The sequence below is a fragment of the Acomys minous genome (genome assembly GCF_964271855.1).
Source record: "Acomys minous genome assembly, chromosome: 12".
Taxonomy (NCBI): Eukaryota; Metazoa; Chordata; class Mammalia; order Rodentia; family Muridae; genus Acomys; species Acomys minous.
Genome location: NC_140493.1, coordinates 73,087,560 through 73,104,574, shown reverse-complemented (window position 1 = coordinate 73,104,574; position 17,015 = coordinate 73,087,560). Strand labels below are relative to the sequence as shown.

The window sequence follows — 17,015 nt, the reverse complement described above, 5'->3', positions numbered from 1 at the left end:
ACACCAGGCTGGCCTCGAACTCACATTGATCTGCTTGTCTCTGCCTCCCAAGTGCTTATCCACCTTGGTTTTAAGAAAAGGACTTTTGATTCCTGCGTAGTGGTGCTGTAATCCTAGCACCTGAGGGCAGAGGCAGGGGACTCTCCAGGCCAGGCTAGTTTACATAGAAAGAATGTGTCTCCAAAAAACAAGCAAACAAACAAACAGAAGAGACTCTTGGTGAACCTGGTACACTACTTGGCAGCTGGGGAAGCTGAGCTCAGTCCTCATGTACTTTTTCTTTTTCTCTTTTCTTTTTTTTTCCCCAGAGAAGGTTTCTCTGTGTAGCCCTGGCTGTCCTAGACTCACTTTGTACACCAGGCTGGCCTCAAACTCACAGCAATCTACCTGCCTCTGCCTCCCGAGTGCTGGGGTTACAGGCGCGCGCCACCACACCAGGCTCCACCTGCCTCTGCCTCCCCAGTGCTGGGGTTACAGGCGCGCGCCACCACACCAGGCTCTTAATTACTTTTTCAACTGAGTCATCTCCCCATCACCCTTTCCTCTTCTTTGAAAGAGGACGTCATTAACACAGGCTGGCCTTGGGTTCATGCTCCTTCAGGCTAATCTAGGACCACGGGTACACTGCGAGTTTATAGCATTCACTGTGGCTGGCTACTGACCTTAAACCCGAGCTCCTGAGCGCACGCATACACGGCGGCAGTCTTCCCCACTCCCGTCGGCCCTGTTATGAGAACCGTGTTGCAAAGGCGATACTCTTCCTCATCTGAACTGCCTTTAAAGTCCATGCTACCCGACAAATCTGAAAAATTATTCAAATAAAATAAAACTATTAATGGGCTGGAGAGATGGCTCGGAGGCTAAGAGCACTGGCTGCTCTTCGAAACATCCTGAGTTCAGTTCCCAGCAACTACATGGTGGCTCACAACCATCTTCAATGAGATCTGGTGCCCTCTTCTGGCCTACAGTTATACATGCAGGCAGAACACTATACATAATAAATAAATCTTTAAAAAATAAAAAATAAAATAAAACTATTAATTGCTTAGGTAGCACTTTTACCTCATGAAACATGGCAATTAAATCCCACAAACTTCTTGCCAATAAATACTATAAAGTGAATCCACAAAGAGTTAAAAAAATCAAACACGAAATATACTAATCCTTAAGTTTATGCAAATTTTAGCTAATCTAACTTAAAATGTTCAATGAAATTTAAAAAAGAAAACTATAACTCAAAATACCTTCCTGTTTTTCATCTCTTTTTCCCTTCAAATTCTGTTTTTCTTCCAGTTCAGCTCTTCTTTTCCAGTCCTTCAACCAACTGTCATAAAGAAATACATTAGCCGGGCGTGGTAGCGCAAGCCTTTAATCCCAGCTCTAGGGAGGCAGAGGCAGGTGGATCACTGTGAGTTCAAGGCCAGCCTAGTCTAAAAAGGTAGTCCAGTATAGCCAAAGCTAACACAGAGAAACCCTGTCTCGAAAAACAAAAAAAAAAAAAAAAGAAAGAAAGAAATATATTAATACAATTTAGAGTATTGGGCTGTGCTGTAGCCCAGCTGCAAGAACGCTCACCATGAATGCATAAAGTGTGTGTTCAGTATCCAGTGCCAAATAGACAGTGTGGAATACACTTAGGACCCCAACACTGTAACTGCACAACTTAGGAGGTCAGAGCAGGGGCATCACAGGGTTATTTTTGTATGCATATGTGCATGAGGAAGACAGAGACACCAACTCTGAGGAGCTGGCTCTTGCCTTCTACCATGTGGGTTCAGGAACAGAACTCAGGTTGTCGGCCACTTTCATACCTGAGCCGTGATGATGATCCCTACTGATTTATTTTTTGTGACAGCATCTGGCTATGCTGCCCAGACTGACCTTGTACTAGGATTACCGGTAGTACACCATGAGGCCTAGGCCCGGAAAGGCAATTTTGTGAGTTTGAGGCCAGCTTGGTCTACAGAGCTAGTTCCAGGATTGCCAAGGTTACAAAAAAGAATCTCTATCTCCAAAGACAAATTAAAAAGTAAGAATATGTGGATATGATTTTTTTCTTTCTTGGGGAGGATAAGAGTATCATGTAGTCCAGGCTAGCCTTAACCTGTATAGTTCAGACTGGACCTTAACTCCTGGTCCTTCTTGCATCCATCTCTAGACTGAGAGATTACAGGTGTCACCAACACAACCAGCATATATCATTTTGTTTAAAAACTGTATTAGACAGTTTATATAGTGGTAAACTCTGGTGAATAGAAATAGAAAGAAGATGGAAATAAATAAGTAAATAAATAAATAAGTAAGCCCAGCTATGGTGGCGCACACCTTTAATCCCAGCACTCAGGAGGCAGAGGCAGGCAGATTGCTGAGTTCCAGGCTAGCCTTGTCTACAGACTGAGTTCCAGGACAGCCAGGGCTACACAGTGAAGCCCTATCTCAAAAAACCAAAACAAACAAAAAAGCAAAAGAAAACGTTTTACTTGAAATTATTTTCCAAAAAGACTTTTCCATGTAATATTATTACTTTGTAGTTTCTAAATTTTAATCTAAATAGCATAACTAAATTCATAAACTATTTCTTAATTCCTTTTCAAACTCTACCAACCTATGTAACTTTTTGACAGCCAGCTCGTTGCCTATGAGTTCACTCGAATTCTGAGGCTGGTACTTTTCTGTCCAAAGCATGTCTTCAGTCCCAGACTCTAAAGTAAAAACAAATAAACACAGTAAGGTATTATTCATTCCTTAACATTCCTTAGACGTTTACATTATTATAGATGCAATAAAAGGCATCTATAGAAAGAACTTCATTTATAAAATGCAAGAATGAGCTGGCCATGGTGGTGCACGCCTGTAATCCCAGCACTCAGGAAGCAGAGGCAGGAGGATCTCTGTGAGTTCAAGGCCAGCCTGGTCTACAAAGTAAGTCCAAGACAGCCAAAGCTACACAGAGAAATCCTGTCTCGAAAAACCAAAATAAATAAATAAATAAATAATAAAACTCAAGAATGTTTTTTAAAAAACTTTATGTTTAAAAACTGTCACGCTCAATCATAAAAAATACACACAAAAAAAATATAAACCAATCTCACACCTGAATTTCAGCATTCAGAGGCAGCGGCATGTAGATCTCTGAATGAAGGCTAGTCTGGTCTATACAGTGAATTCTAGGCCAGCCCATGCTACATAGTGAGACCCTATCTCAAAAAATAAATAAATAAATTAGAAAAAAATTAATTACCATAAAAACTGAGTAATGTATTTACATCACAACTTTTAATAACTACATTTAAATGACCATATAATAATATGAACCATGAGAAATAGTGTAGCACAGAAAAAAATAAGCTAATGACCAAAGGCAGCGGGCTGGGCATGATGGCACACACCTTTAATCCCAGCATTTGGGAGGCAGGGGCAGGTGCATCTCTGTGAGTTTGAGGCCAGCCTGGTCCACAGAGTGAGTTCCAGGACAGACAGCGCTATTACACAGAGAAACACTGGGGGTTTTTTTGGTTTTGTTTATTTTTTATTTTTTTGAGACAGAGTTTCTCTGTGTGTAGCCTTGGCTGTCCTGGACTCACTTTGTAGACCTAGCTGGCCTTGAACTCACAGCAATCCACCTGCCTCTGCCTCCCGAGTGCTGGGATTAAAGGCGTGTGCCACCACGCCCGGCTCTGAAACACTGTTTAAAAAAAAAAAAAAAAAAAAGAACAAAGGCAGCCTCTGATCTAGGAAGACAATCCAGATGGAGACAAAGAATACATGGTGGTGCACGCCTTTAATCCCAGCACTCGGGAGGCAAAGGCAGGTGGATCACTGTGAGTTCGAGGCCAGCCAGGTCTACAAAGTGAATCCAGGACCGCCAAGGCTACACAGAGAAACCCTGTCTCGAGAAACCAACCAACCAAACAAACAAACAAACAAAACACCCCCCCAAAAGAATACACCTCTAACAAAAACTCCTAACATGCCAACTAACTAGGATCAAAATCTGAATGGGTTTATACAGGCAAGGAAACCGATACGTCAGGTCTGGCAGATCTCTGGTTTAAAAACAAAGTCCATGCAAAAGGAAAGTGTGGTGAATGCCCACAATCCTAACTTAACTCATGAGTTCAAGGTCAGCCAGGGATACACAGCAGGACCTTGTGTCTAAAAACAAAAAAAGCATTTGTCGATGTATAGAATAAAACTATAAATTTGACAACTACATGTTAGCATGCTTCTCTGTGAGCCAACAAAGCTATTTGGGAGGCTGAGTCAGAAAAGCAAATTCAAAGCTACCCTGGGCAACATGCAGGAAGAATGTTTTCTAAAATGGGAGAGAGGAGGCTGGGCGTGGTGGTGCACACCTGTAATCCCAGCACTCCTGAGGCAGAGGCAGGTGGATCGCTCTGAGGTCGAGGGAGCCTGATCTACAAAGCGAGTCTAGTACAGCCACAGCTAAACAGAGAAATCCTGTCTCAAAAAAACTAAAAAAGAAATTTAAAAAAAGGGCTGGGTGTGCGTGTGGGGGGGGGGGTTAACGGTTAGGAGTTAACAATATGGCTTAGTGGATAGACTACTTGCCTAGCATGCACAAAGGCCTGGGTTCAGTCCTCAGCACCATGCATTCACATGGCATATAATGCAAGTTTCCAATCCTGACACTCGGGAGGTGGAGGCAGAAAGCTCAAGGTCATTTGTTTGAGATCAACCTGGGCTACATAAAACAGTCTCAAAGAGAGAGGGAGTAGAATTGAGAGGTTAAAAATCAAGAGTTCTAGGATGAGAGAAGGAAACAAACCCAATTTGCCAGGAAAGGACAGGATTTCTGCTATTGACTCTGTCATCATGTGCTATCAGAATATCATTGACAGCTTCCGTCTTGACAAAACATGTACTTAAAGTGTGTGCTTCGCTTCTTCCTGAGATAGTTAGAAATATACCTTTGGAAGAGTCTAGATTTATCCCAGAAGAGCTGATTCCTTTGTCAAGTTCTTCCAACTTCCCCTTTATCTTTTCTGGGCTCACTGAATATTCATTTGGTCTCTTTCTTTTTGACTTTTGATTTCCCATTTCCGTGCGTTTCCTTTTGGTTTCCTTTTGACTGGCATCAGGCTGTTGCTGTGGACTTGCTGTTTTGGAAATTAGGGAAATGTATGTGCTTACTAATCAATGAAAACAATCTTCGATACCCAATAATCTTCCTATCACTTTTAAATATCCTGTAGGCTTACAACATTAGGATGAAAAGTTAAGAAGCAAATGATATGTAATCAGAATAAGCCAGAAGCCTTAATATGTACAAGACACTAAATTGCAATAACTTCATTTAAGGCTTTGTTAATGAATGATTAGCATTTTAACAGAACTAGATCCACCTGGACTAGACTCTCTGGGAGCTGGCAGTACCAAACACTGCGCTGCTCTCCTAAACAATCTCCCTTGCCAATCGGCAGCAAAGTTCTGTCTGTGCTAACCAAAGGCTGGGTCTTCATCTTTTCAAAACTCAAATGAACACATAAATGACAATGATTATCACTAACCTTGTTTACCTTGACCCTCAGAAAGTACCTGGTGCTCAATTCGTTTTTTTAGAAGAAATGGAAAATATTTCCCCAAAGAAAATTCAGGATTTGACCACTTTATTTCCTCCAGCAAAAGGTTTCTTACTTCTTTAGTAAAATCCTTCCTTGTTCTCATCAACTGCAATGAGGAACAAAATGTATAATAACAAGTCCATATCATCCACTTCCTTAGCCACAGCACCACCAAATACCTCCTGCCTACAAAGGCACTATCAATGGAAGATTAGCTTTACTCACTAAACACACTTGCTTAGCTTTGGAAGGACCTATTTCATATATTTACTTTCTACTTTCAACTAATTATACTTTATGCCTTAGTTCTGACTTACAGTGAGCTTCTGGCCAGCCAATGCAAGCTAGTGAAGTTGAAAGCCTTTCTCAAAATTAAATGAGAATAAGACAAGATTTCAGTATAAAGCCTAGGCTAGCCTAAAATTCATCATTTTCATGTCTCAGCCTCCTCCTCCTCCTTCTTCAGATTCACTTATTACATATCTAGTGCTCTACCTGCATGTACACCTGCAGGCCAGAAGAGGGCACTAGATCTCATTATAGATGGTTGTGAGCCACCATGTGGTTGCTGGGAATTGAGATGCTGAGCCATCTCTCCAGCCCTAGATTTGTTTTTAAAACGAGAGCCTAGGAAAAGAAGACCACCACCCTTCCATCCTAAACAGTTGGTACCCAGTGTCGTCCTATGGAAGCAGGATCTGGTACTCACCACAACAGCAGATTTATTTCTTGGACTGGGATTCAAGGTTGAAAATTCACCAAGAACAACAACACATTTTGAGAGATCTGTTACTTTAGTACTTAATTCCTTACATTTAGTTAACAGAGGACAAGAAGGTGGCTTCAAATGCCATAACCAATATTCTAAAGAAAAACAGAAAGTATCCTAAGTTATACACTATTCCTTTAGCAAATATTAAACACACAAACATGAAAAGGCCTGACAAATCTTAGTATATATGAGACCCTGAGTTCAATTCCCAGCAACACAAACACCACCACCAAGCAAGCAAGCCAAAGCAGCTATATGGTTAAACACAAATATCAAACACCCAGGTGAACACATAGTGTACAAAATGCATATGTCACCCTTGCCATGGTACACCCTAAGCTCCAACCCTCTGGAGCTGGAGACAGGACTGAGGGCACAAGTCTTACCCAGGCTTCATAACAAGACTCCCACCAAGAAACAGCTGATCACCTCATCTTCTCCTGAATTTGTGAAAATGAGTGAATTCCAGCAAGCTAATTTGTTTTGAAGCTTTTAAAATCAAGGTTGATATGTAGTATAAAAAAAAAAATCAAGGTACTATTTAGCATTTTGATTTAGCGTCTGTTTAAGGTTTTGATTTTTTGTTTGGTTATGCTGTTTGTTTTTAGACAGAGCCTCACTAAACTTGCTGTGTCCCTCAGACTGGCCATGAACTACAGATTCTCAAACCCAGCCTCCCAACAAACCCAAATTTAAACATTAGAACAATATCCTTCAAGGTCCCTTACATCAGAGTTGCAAAGATGACAAAGGGGTAAGAAAAAAAACCCTCTGCCTTCTTTGCTCTGCATAGGAGCATCATCAGTAAACTTGAATGTAGTGATTAGGAGGAAAAGGATAAAATACACTTGTAATCACTAAAAATCATCAGAATGCTATAGAGCCAGAAAAAGTACCCCATTTTTCTTTAAAAAAACAAACAAGCAAGCAATTTTTTGAGCTGGGCATGGTGGCACACACCTGCAATCCTAGCACTCTGGGAGGCAGAGGCAGGTGGATCTCTGTGAGTTAGAGGCCAGCCTGATCTACAAAGCAAGTTCCAAGGCAGCCAGGGCTACACAGAGAAACCCTGTCTTGAAAAACCTAAAACAACAACAACAAAACATTTATTTCTTTTTAAAGCATTTCTTTCTTTTTTAAAGACAGGGTCTCATAATGTAGCTCTGGCTGCCCTGGAACTTGCTATGTAGACCAGGCTGGGTTTGAACTCACTGACATCCTCCTGTTTCTGCTTCCTAAGTGATGGGATTATTATACTTTGCATGTGTTCCTGACTGCATGTTTAATGTTCTACATGTGCATAGGTGCCCATCAAGGACAGAAGAAAGTCTTCCCTCCTGAATACACAAATCCCAGATCTCCTGGAGTCACAAGTGGTTATAAGCCTCCATGTGGGTGCTGGGACTCGAACCCAGGTCATCTGCAAGAGCAGTAAATGCTCTTAGCCACTGAGCCTTTTCCCAACACTTTGTTCTTTGTAAAACAAACAAACAAAAAACAGAGTTTCCCCAGGTGGTGGTGGCACACATCTTTAATCCCAGCACTCAGGAGGCAGAGGCAAGGTGGATTGCTGTGAGTTCAAGGCCAGCCTGGTCTACAAATCAAGTTCAGGACAGCCAAGGCTACACAGAGAAACCCTATCTTGAGAAAAAAAAAAGAAGAAAGAAAGAAAGAAAGAAAGAAAGAAAGAAAGAAAGAAAGAAAGAAAGGAAAAACAAAAAAAGAAACAAAAAAACCAGAGTCTCACTATATAGGCCAGAAGGGTCTCAAACTCGTGATCCTCCTGTGTCACGCTCCAGGTGTTTGGGAAACAGGTGTGTGCCACTCTCCTTAAAGTGTATCCTTACCTTTACCTTTCACTGTGCTGAGGGTCAACCCTATGCCTCCCATATGCACGCAGGCAGGTACTCTATCAACTAGGGACACCCCCAAGGTGTCCCTATTTTTTTTTTTTTTAAAACACCATCTTACATAGTATCAGATTAGTTCTCACAGGGGAAGCTAAATACTTAGCCCATAATCCCAACACTCAGGAGGCTAAAGCAGAAGTGTGGCTGAATTTCAGGTCTGGAATACATTCGTTTAAAGCCACACTGGGCAACAGACTAAGAGACCCTGGCTCAAAAATAAATAATACACTCGAGGCTGGCCTGGTCCATGTAGTGAGTTTCAGGCCAGCCAATCTATACAGAGAAACCCTGTGTAAGTAAACAAACAGACCCACACATAAACACAAACAAGCAAACAAACTTACTGCCGTCCTTCTGCTGCACGTGCACAGCCCTCTGGAAACTGGTACTCACTGCATTGTATGACTCTAATACAGCCGCTTTCTTTGCAATCTGTCGTTTCAGTAAGTCTGGCAAACCACTCATTAGGAAATCACGCTTTGCTTTAAATTGTACATCACAATCATGAGTTTGTTCTGATGAGTCTTGACTTTGAAGAAAATTATTGAAAGAAAAAAAAAAAAAGCAAAAATTATAAGCACCTAAAAGAATAATTCCCAGGACCCACAGCATGGAGGTCATGTAAACAACTGTTTACATATCTATACAACATGTGTGTATAGACATGTAAATAAATAAATTGATTAATGTAATAAAAATAATATTTTCAAAGTAGCCAGGTACAATGGTGCATGACTTTAATCCCAGCATTCAGGAGGGAAAGGCAGGTGGATCTCTGTGAGTTCTGAGTCCAGACTAGTCTACACAGTTAAGATCTAGGACAGCCAGAGCTATACAGGGAGGCTCTGTGTTAAAATAAATAAAGTAAAACAAAATAAATAATAAACTATGTAGGGCCAGTGAAATGGCTCAGCAGGTAGCGGTACTTGCTACCAAGACTGATGACCTGAGTTTAATCTCCAGGACGAAGATGGGAGTAGGAAAAACAAATCTCTGGGCTATACACATCCATATACACAATAAGTAAATAAATAAATGCAAAAAATTTTTAAAGAATGAACTATCTAGAAAATAAATATTTTAGACTTTTATCTTCAGGCTAGTGAGACTGCTCAGTGGTAAAGATACTTGCCAGCTGAAGAGATAGCTCAGAGGTTAAAAACACTGGCTGCTCTTCCAAGGTTCTGAGTTCAATTCCCAGCAACCATCTATAATGATATCTTATAACCATCTCACAACCATGTACAATGAGATCTGGTGCCCTCTTTAGGTGTGCAGGCATCCATGCAGGCCAAACACTATATATGTAATAAAAAAATAAATCTTTAAAAAAAAGGTACTTTAGAAAGGCACTTGCCACACAAGCCTGATGAAACTGAATTCCATCCCTGAGACCCAAACAAAGGAAAGGACAATTCACCATTTTCCAACATAGGGATACACCTGCACAGACAGACCACACACAAGAAAAATGAAATCTTAAAAAAAAAAAAATTTCAAAACTAAGCACACCCAATGAATTAGATGGTAAGCCAGGCGGTGGTGGTACACACCTTTAATCTCAGCACAAAGTAAGTCCAGGACAGCCAAGACTAACACAGAGAGACCCTGTCTCAAACAACAACAACAACAACAACAACAACAACAACAACAAAAAGCTGGTAAAATTCTTTTTTGTTTATCTACTCATGTTAAAGACAAATATGTATACATTTAAAAAGAATGTCTACATTAAAAAACAAACAAACAAAACTGTCTTAGCAAGGCAGTGGTGGTGCGCATCTTTTAATACCAGCAGGCAGACCTCTGGGTTCAAGGCCAGCTTGGTTCTACAGAGTGAGTTCTAGGACAGCCAGGGCTACAAAGAGAAACCCTGGCTCGAAAAACTAAAATGATGATGATTAAACAAATAAAAACAAAAACTGTTTTCTGAGACAAGAGTTTTTCTGTGTGGCCCTGGCTGTCTTGGACTTGTTTTGCAGACCAGGCTGGCCTCAAACTTACAGAGATCCGCCTGCCTGTGCCTTCCGAGTGCCAGGATTAAAGGCGTGCGCCACCATGCCTGGCTTGACATTTTTTTATAAGTACACACACACATACACATAAAACAAAAATACCCCAAAAGACTTATTGTGTTAGCAAACAGCTGAGATCCCAGCATTTGGGAACAGAAGCTGAAAGACTGTCAGTCTCAGAACAGCCTGGGCTGTGTTTTCCTGCATGTATGTCTGTGTAAGCATGTCAGAAACCCTGGAACCAGAGTTACAGACCGCACCATGTGGCTGCCGGGAACTGAACCTGGGTCCTTAGGAAGAACAGTCAGTGTTGTTAACCACTGAGCCATTTCTACAGCCCCCATCAATAATATTTTATAAAAAGTTATCCCAGGGCTGGGGAGAAGACGTAAGTAGGTAAAGTACTTGCCATCCAAGTGTGGAAATTGGAGGTGTGATGCCAGGACCCACACAAAAGCTGGGTAATGGAGGCATCTGCCTCTAGCCTCCAGGTACACCATACACACACGTGAGCACATCACAAACAGGCATGGGCACACACACACACACACATTTCAAATGGTCATTCGAATCTAATTAAACAAATAAAAATAACTTGTAGTCCATAAAACATTTAATGTTTAAATATTTGTATTGAACTGACCTGCTGTCATCCAAATCAAAGACAGGAATGGCTGTTCTTTTAGTCTTTTTGGCAAGAAATAAAGGAGCAATTTTCATTTTTCCTTAGAAAAATCAATACTTCAGTTAGTATTAAATGTTACCATCCCCACATATTTTCAATTGTTTTCAAAATTATATTCTAAAAATTTTAGAATCTAGCTTCTTAATTATAAAAATACTATATAATAATGCTTCACCAACTTGGTAATGCCAGAATCCCCTGGAATACTTTTATTTTAACTACAGAATCCTATACAGTACGTCTCAAAATTTTGCTTAACATCTAGGGAAATACCTAAAGATTTTTTTTCCTTTTTTTTTTTTTTTTTTTTGGTTTTTTGAGACAGAGTTTTGTATCTTGGACAAGCTGAGTTTTATCCCTGAGGCTCAAGTATAAACCACAAAGTGGAAGGCAAAGACCACACCTGAATTGTCTTGCACCCATCTTGCAACCTCCCATGGGTGTAGACATACAAATCAAGCCGGGCGTGGTGGCGCACGCCTGTAATCCCAGCACTCGGGAGGCAGAGGCAGCTGGATCACTGTGAGTTCGAGGCCAGCCTGGTCTACAAAGTGAGTCCAGGATGGCCAAGGCTACACAGAGAAACCCTGTCTCGAAAAACCAAAAACCAAACAAACAAACAAACAAAAAAAGACATACAAATCAACCAATTAATAAATAAAAGATAATGAAATGTGTTAGTGAACACAGAAAAATTTGAAAGACAAGTTTAGGAGCTGCCAAGTATATTTATAGAAGTACAGTAATTTAAAGTATGTCCAAAAACAAAATTTAAAAATAAACATGTTCAGCCAGGCATGGTAGCGCATGCCTTTAACCCCAGCACCCGGGAGGCAGAGGCAGGAATATCACTGTGAGTTCGAGGCCAGCCTGGTCTACAAAAGTTAGTCCAGGACAGCCAGGACTACCCAAAGAAACCCTGTCTCCAAAAATGGAAACAAAACAAAGCAACTAGCCTGTAACAGGAAATCCTGTCCCACAAAGCAAACAAAAAGAGAGGCAGAAATGTGCTTGGTAGCATGCGTGCAATCCCAGCACTCTGGGAGACAGAGGCAGGTGGATCTCTGTACATTGCAGGCCAGCCTGGTCTACAGAGTGAGTTCCAGGATAGCCAAAGCTATCAGAGAAACTCTCTCAAAACCAAAAGAAGAAAAGAAAAAAGCCAGGCAGTGGTGGTGGAGCACACCTTTAATCCCATCACTCAGGAAGCAGAGGTCTGTAGATCTCTGAGTCTGAGGCTAGCTAGTCTATTGAGTGAGCTCCAGCACAGCCAGGGCTATATAGAGAAACCCTGTCTTAAACAAAAAACAAACAAACAAACAAAAAAACCAAATAAATAAACAATACCCTCCCCCCAAAAAAACCCAAACCATACCAAAACTAGGCCTGATGGTATATGCCTTTAATCCCAACATTTCATTAGGCACAAACAGACAGATTTCTGTAGCCAGTTCCAGGCCAGGGCTACATAATGAGAGACTATCTCAAAATAATAAAACAAACAAAACACCTAAAATTTCTATTTTATAGGAAAAGACATTAACTTTACACCAGAAAATTCAGAATTAAACGCTCCCAAACATTCTACTATTCATAAAATGGTATTAAATCCAATTACCAGGGCTAAGTTTAGAAGGCTTGTTAAGAGTTTTTCCTAGTACATCATTCAGATTCTGAAGTTTCTTCTGATTTTTCTCTGGTTGCTTTATAGAAGTTGGACTTGAATCTATTAGTATCACAGAGTCCTAAGAGAAAGGGGGGGAGGGAAACTTTAATACAATATTTTCCTCTCATTCTTAGCAGATTCTAATAATCCCAGTCAATGCCTAATCCTCAGATAGTTCTGAGCTAATTGTTTCCATATATATATATATATATACCTGATAACACAGCCTGTGACTACAACTTTTAGGGATTGGGGTGTAACAGAGAAAATGAAGGAATTCCCTTTTCATTATACTTGCAGATTCTTTCTTACTACAGATATTTGCAATTTCAACATATAGCTCGCTAGCTAGCTTGCTTGCTTTCTCTCTCTCTCTTTCTTCCTTTGAGACAAGTAATCTCACTTTGTACCCCTGGCTGTCCAGACCAGGCTGGCCTGCTTCTTTCTGGGGTGCCTGGGTTAAAGGCATGCAACACCATGCCCATCTTCTTTCTTTTGAAAAGGTTATTATCAACCAGGCACAGTCTTTAATCCCAGCACTCAGAAGGCAGAGGCAGGTGGATCTCTGTGAGTTCGAGGCCAGCCTGGTCTACAGAGTCCAGGATAGCCAAGACTACAAAGAGAAACCCTGTCTATGATATAGTAAACAAAAACAAAAACAAAATAAACAAAAAGTAGGATTGAAAAAGTTCAAAGCCTATACATAACTCTGAATATATTCCAACACACTGAACTACTTTTTTAAAGATAAAGTCTCAGGTAGACCAGACTTCCCTTGAACTTATTATGTAGGCTGAGACCACCATGAACTTCTGATCCCTCTAATATACGTTCCTAGTGCTAAGTAAGATTCCAGGTATGCACCACAACACTTTAAGTTTTGAACTGCATACTTAAATGGCCAACTCTACCGGATGTGAATTATATCTCAATAAACCTATTTTAAAAGATAGGAGGTAGCGGCTTTTAGAAGGACAGTAAGAGCTGAGTAGAGAATTCTCAGAGAGAAGACAATACTTGGAATGTGAACTTCAAAGTGAGAAAATAAAATGAAAAGTAGGCTATCTGGGAAGAAATGAGTAATTTAGTATGACCGTGGTAAAGAACTGCTCGAGAACCTGTTCAGTTTACAAGCCCCCTTGAATGACCTGAGACTTAGACTATATCCTGAAAGCCAAAGGCTTTAAAGCAGTGCGTCTAGCACACCCATAGCTCATCGCATGCGACCGTATTATAAAGGTTGCCCTCTCCTACTTCTGTAACAAAACCAACAGCGATTGTTATCAATAGATGCTTGAGCACTTACATCTGTCTCTGGTGACGTCCCCCTTTCAGGAAGTATCAGGTGCCTGGAGGACCGCCTCAAGGGGACCACTGTTTCCTCAGCCTCTGACCCATTGACTCGGAAAGCTTTTGCTTTCTCAATCAGTTGTTTTGCTTTTGATATACTTTTTGAAGTACTGTTTGCCTAGACAAAATTTCAGATTATTAATTCAGGTCACAGCAAGAATTCTTTTTTTGTTTTGTTATTTTGTGTTTTGAGACAGGGTTTTTCTGTGTAGCCCTGGTTGTCCTGGACTCAATTTGTAAGTCAGGCTGGCCTCAAACTCTCTGCCGGCCTCTGCCTCCCGAGCACTGGGATTGCCAATGTGTGCTACCCTGCTTGGCTTAAGAATTTCATATTTGGTGCCGAGCATGGTGGCGCCTGCCTTAAATCCCATCATTCCTGAGGCAGAGGCAGGTGGATTGCTGTGAGTTTAAGGGCAGCCTGGTCTACAAAGTGAGTCGAGGACAGCCAAGACTACACAGAGAACCCCTGTCTCGAAAAACAAAACTAAACAAACAAACAAAAAAAAAAAAGGAATTTCATATTTGGGGCTGAAGAGATGGCTCAGAGGTTAAGAGCACTGTCAGCTCTTCCAAAAGTCCTGAGTTCAATTCCTGGCAACCACATGTTGGCTCACAACCATCTACAATGAGATCTGGTGCCCTCTTCTGGCGGGCAAGCACACACACAGACAGGGTGTTGTATACATAATAAAGTAAATCTTTGGGAAAAAAAGAATTTCATATTTAATATTAAAAAACCAAATATATAATAGAAAAATACTTACATCACAATAATCAATCAAGAAATTACTGTTCGCCGGGCGTGGTGGCGCATGCCTTTAATCCCAGCACTCGGGAGGCAGAGGCTGGTGGATCGATGTGAGTTCGAGGCCAGCCTGGTCTACAAAGTGAGTCCAGGACAGCCAAGGCAACACAGAGAGACCCTGTCTCAAAAAACAAAAAACAAAAACAAAAAAAAAAGAAATTACTGTTCACAGCCGGGCGGTGGTGGCGCATGCCTTTAATCCCAGCACTCGGGAGGCAGAGGCAGGCGGATCACTGTGAGTTCAAGGCCAGCCTGGTCTACAAAGTTAGTCCAGGACAGGCAAGGCTACACAGAGAAACCTTGTCTCGAAAAACCAAAAAAAAAAAAAAAGAAATTACTGTTCACATTTTCACCAGGGACCCCAAATGCAAATGTATTCAGCAATAGTCTGCCTTTTTTTTTTTCCCCGAGACAGGGTTTCTCTGTGTAGCCCTGGCTGTCCTACACTCACTTAGTAGACCAGGCTGGCCACAAACTCAGAGATCCACCTGCCCCTACCTCCCAAGTGCTGGGATTAATGCGTGCACCACCAGTGCCCGGTCTAGTCTGCCTTTTTTTTTTTTAACCTATAATTGTCCTAATAAAGGTATCTACGTGTTTGTAAAATACCCAGAGGGAGAGGCTCAGTGTGAGAATTTAAGTTTAAAACCCCAGAACCAGATGGGCAGTGGTGGTCACGCTGTTAGTCCAAGCACTGGGGAGGCAGAGGCAGAGAGATCACTTTGAGTTTGAGGCCAGCCTAATCTATTGAGTGAGTTCTAGGACAGCCAGGGCTACAGAGACAAACCCTGTACCAAAAAGCCAATATAGATAAATAGACACAGACACACAGAAAGATAGATGACAGATTCCTATAAATGAATGAATGAATAAGTACCTATGAATGAATGAACGAACAAATGAAAGAAGCAAAACACCAGAACCAGGCATCCCATCATTCAGGAGCCAGAAGCAGGTGTAGCTCTGTGAGTTCAAGGCCACCCTGGTCTACACAGTGAGATCCTATCTCAAAAGGCTCCCCTTCCCATCAAAAAAAGCCCAACCCAGAACCTATGTAATGCCCAGCACGGTTGCTGCTATATACCAGTCTGTACTCCCAATGTTCCTATAGTGAAATGGCAGGATTCACAAGCTGGCAAGCCAAGACCATGTAGTAGCAAATGAAAAACCCTATAAGAAATACAGTGGACGCTGGGAGTGGTGGTGCCATGAATCCCAGCACTTGGGAGGCAGAGGCGGGTGGATCGCTGTGAGTTCAAGGCCAGCCTGGTCTACAAAGCAAGTCTAGGACAGCCAAGGCTACACAGAGAAACCCTTTCTTGAAAAACCAAAAAATGTCCAGGGGGTGGTGGTGGGGCACGCCTTTAATCCCAGCACTTGGGAGGCAGAGGCAGGTGGATCACTGTGAGTTCGAGGCCAGCCTGGTCTACAAAGTGAGTCTAGGACAGCCAAGGCTACCACAGAAAAAACCTTGTCTCAAAAAACCAAAAAAACAAAACAAACCCAAAAAACTAAAAAGTAAAAAAGAAAAAGAAAGGGCCGGGCATGGTGGCGCACGCCTTTAATTCCAGCACTCGGGAGGCAGAGGCAGGCGGATCGCTGTGAGTTCGAGGCCAGCCTGGTCTACAAAGGTAGTCCAGGACAGCCAAGGCTACACAGAGAAACCCTGTCTCGAAAAACCAAAAAGAAAAAGGAAGGAAGGACTGATGCCACAGTGTGTTGCTGCATTGCTATAAACATATGTTTGAGTACTATACATACTAATTAATATTAATATGCACAGATTATAAAACAAAAAATTTAGCTGGGCACAGTAAGACCAGGCCAGCATGGTCTACAAAGCAAATCTAGGACAGCCAGGGCTACCCATAGGAGCCATGTCTCATAAAATAAAAAACAAAAACTAAACAAAATGGGATCTATAATTTTCATTAGAATTGGTGGTTATTTTTCTACTACCTTGATGACTATGTATTCTTTGATTTTAGCCAACAAACTCAGGTAAAGTATGTTTCAAATACAAGTAGTTACTGTGCATACTGTATATAAGGCTCTCTTAATATATATATATATATATATATATATATATAATACATGTAAATTGGCTTTATAGAATTTAACTAGCTATGATAGGAAAAGAAAGAATTATGAACAGGCCGGGCGGTGGTGGCACACGCCTTAATCCCAGCACTTGGGAGGCAGAGGCAGGTGGATCACTGTGAGTTCA

The 17,015-nt window shown here is 41.4% G+C and overlaps 1 protein-coding gene across 1 annotated transcript in view; it reads right to left on the bottom strand.

The window, feature by feature from the left end:
* ATAD5 (ATPase family AAA domain containing 5) overlaps positions 1-17,015 on the bottom strand; it is a 46,310-nt gene that overhangs the window by 16,026 nt on the left and 13,269 nt on the right. Inside the window, exons 4-13 of the mRNA XM_084750416.1 lie at positions 13,940-14,101; positions 12,586-12,712; positions 10,926-11,007; positions 8,612-8,796; positions 6,295-6,449; positions 5,532-5,691; positions 4,932-5,120; positions 2,606-2,702; positions 1,245-1,324; positions 663-802 (exon numbers count right to left, since the gene is read on the bottom strand). Of these exons, the coding sequence (XP_084606542.1) occupies positions 663-802; positions 1,245-1,324; positions 2,606-2,702; positions 4,932-5,120; positions 5,532-5,691; positions 6,295-6,449; positions 8,612-8,796; positions 10,926-11,007; positions 12,586-12,712; positions 13,940-14,101 (1,377 nt within the window). The remainder of the gene's footprint in view (positions 1-662; positions 803-1,244; positions 1,325-2,605; positions 2,703-4,931; positions 5,121-5,531; positions 5,692-6,294; positions 6,450-8,611; positions 8,797-10,925; positions 11,008-12,585; positions 12,713-13,939; positions 14,102-17,015) is intronic.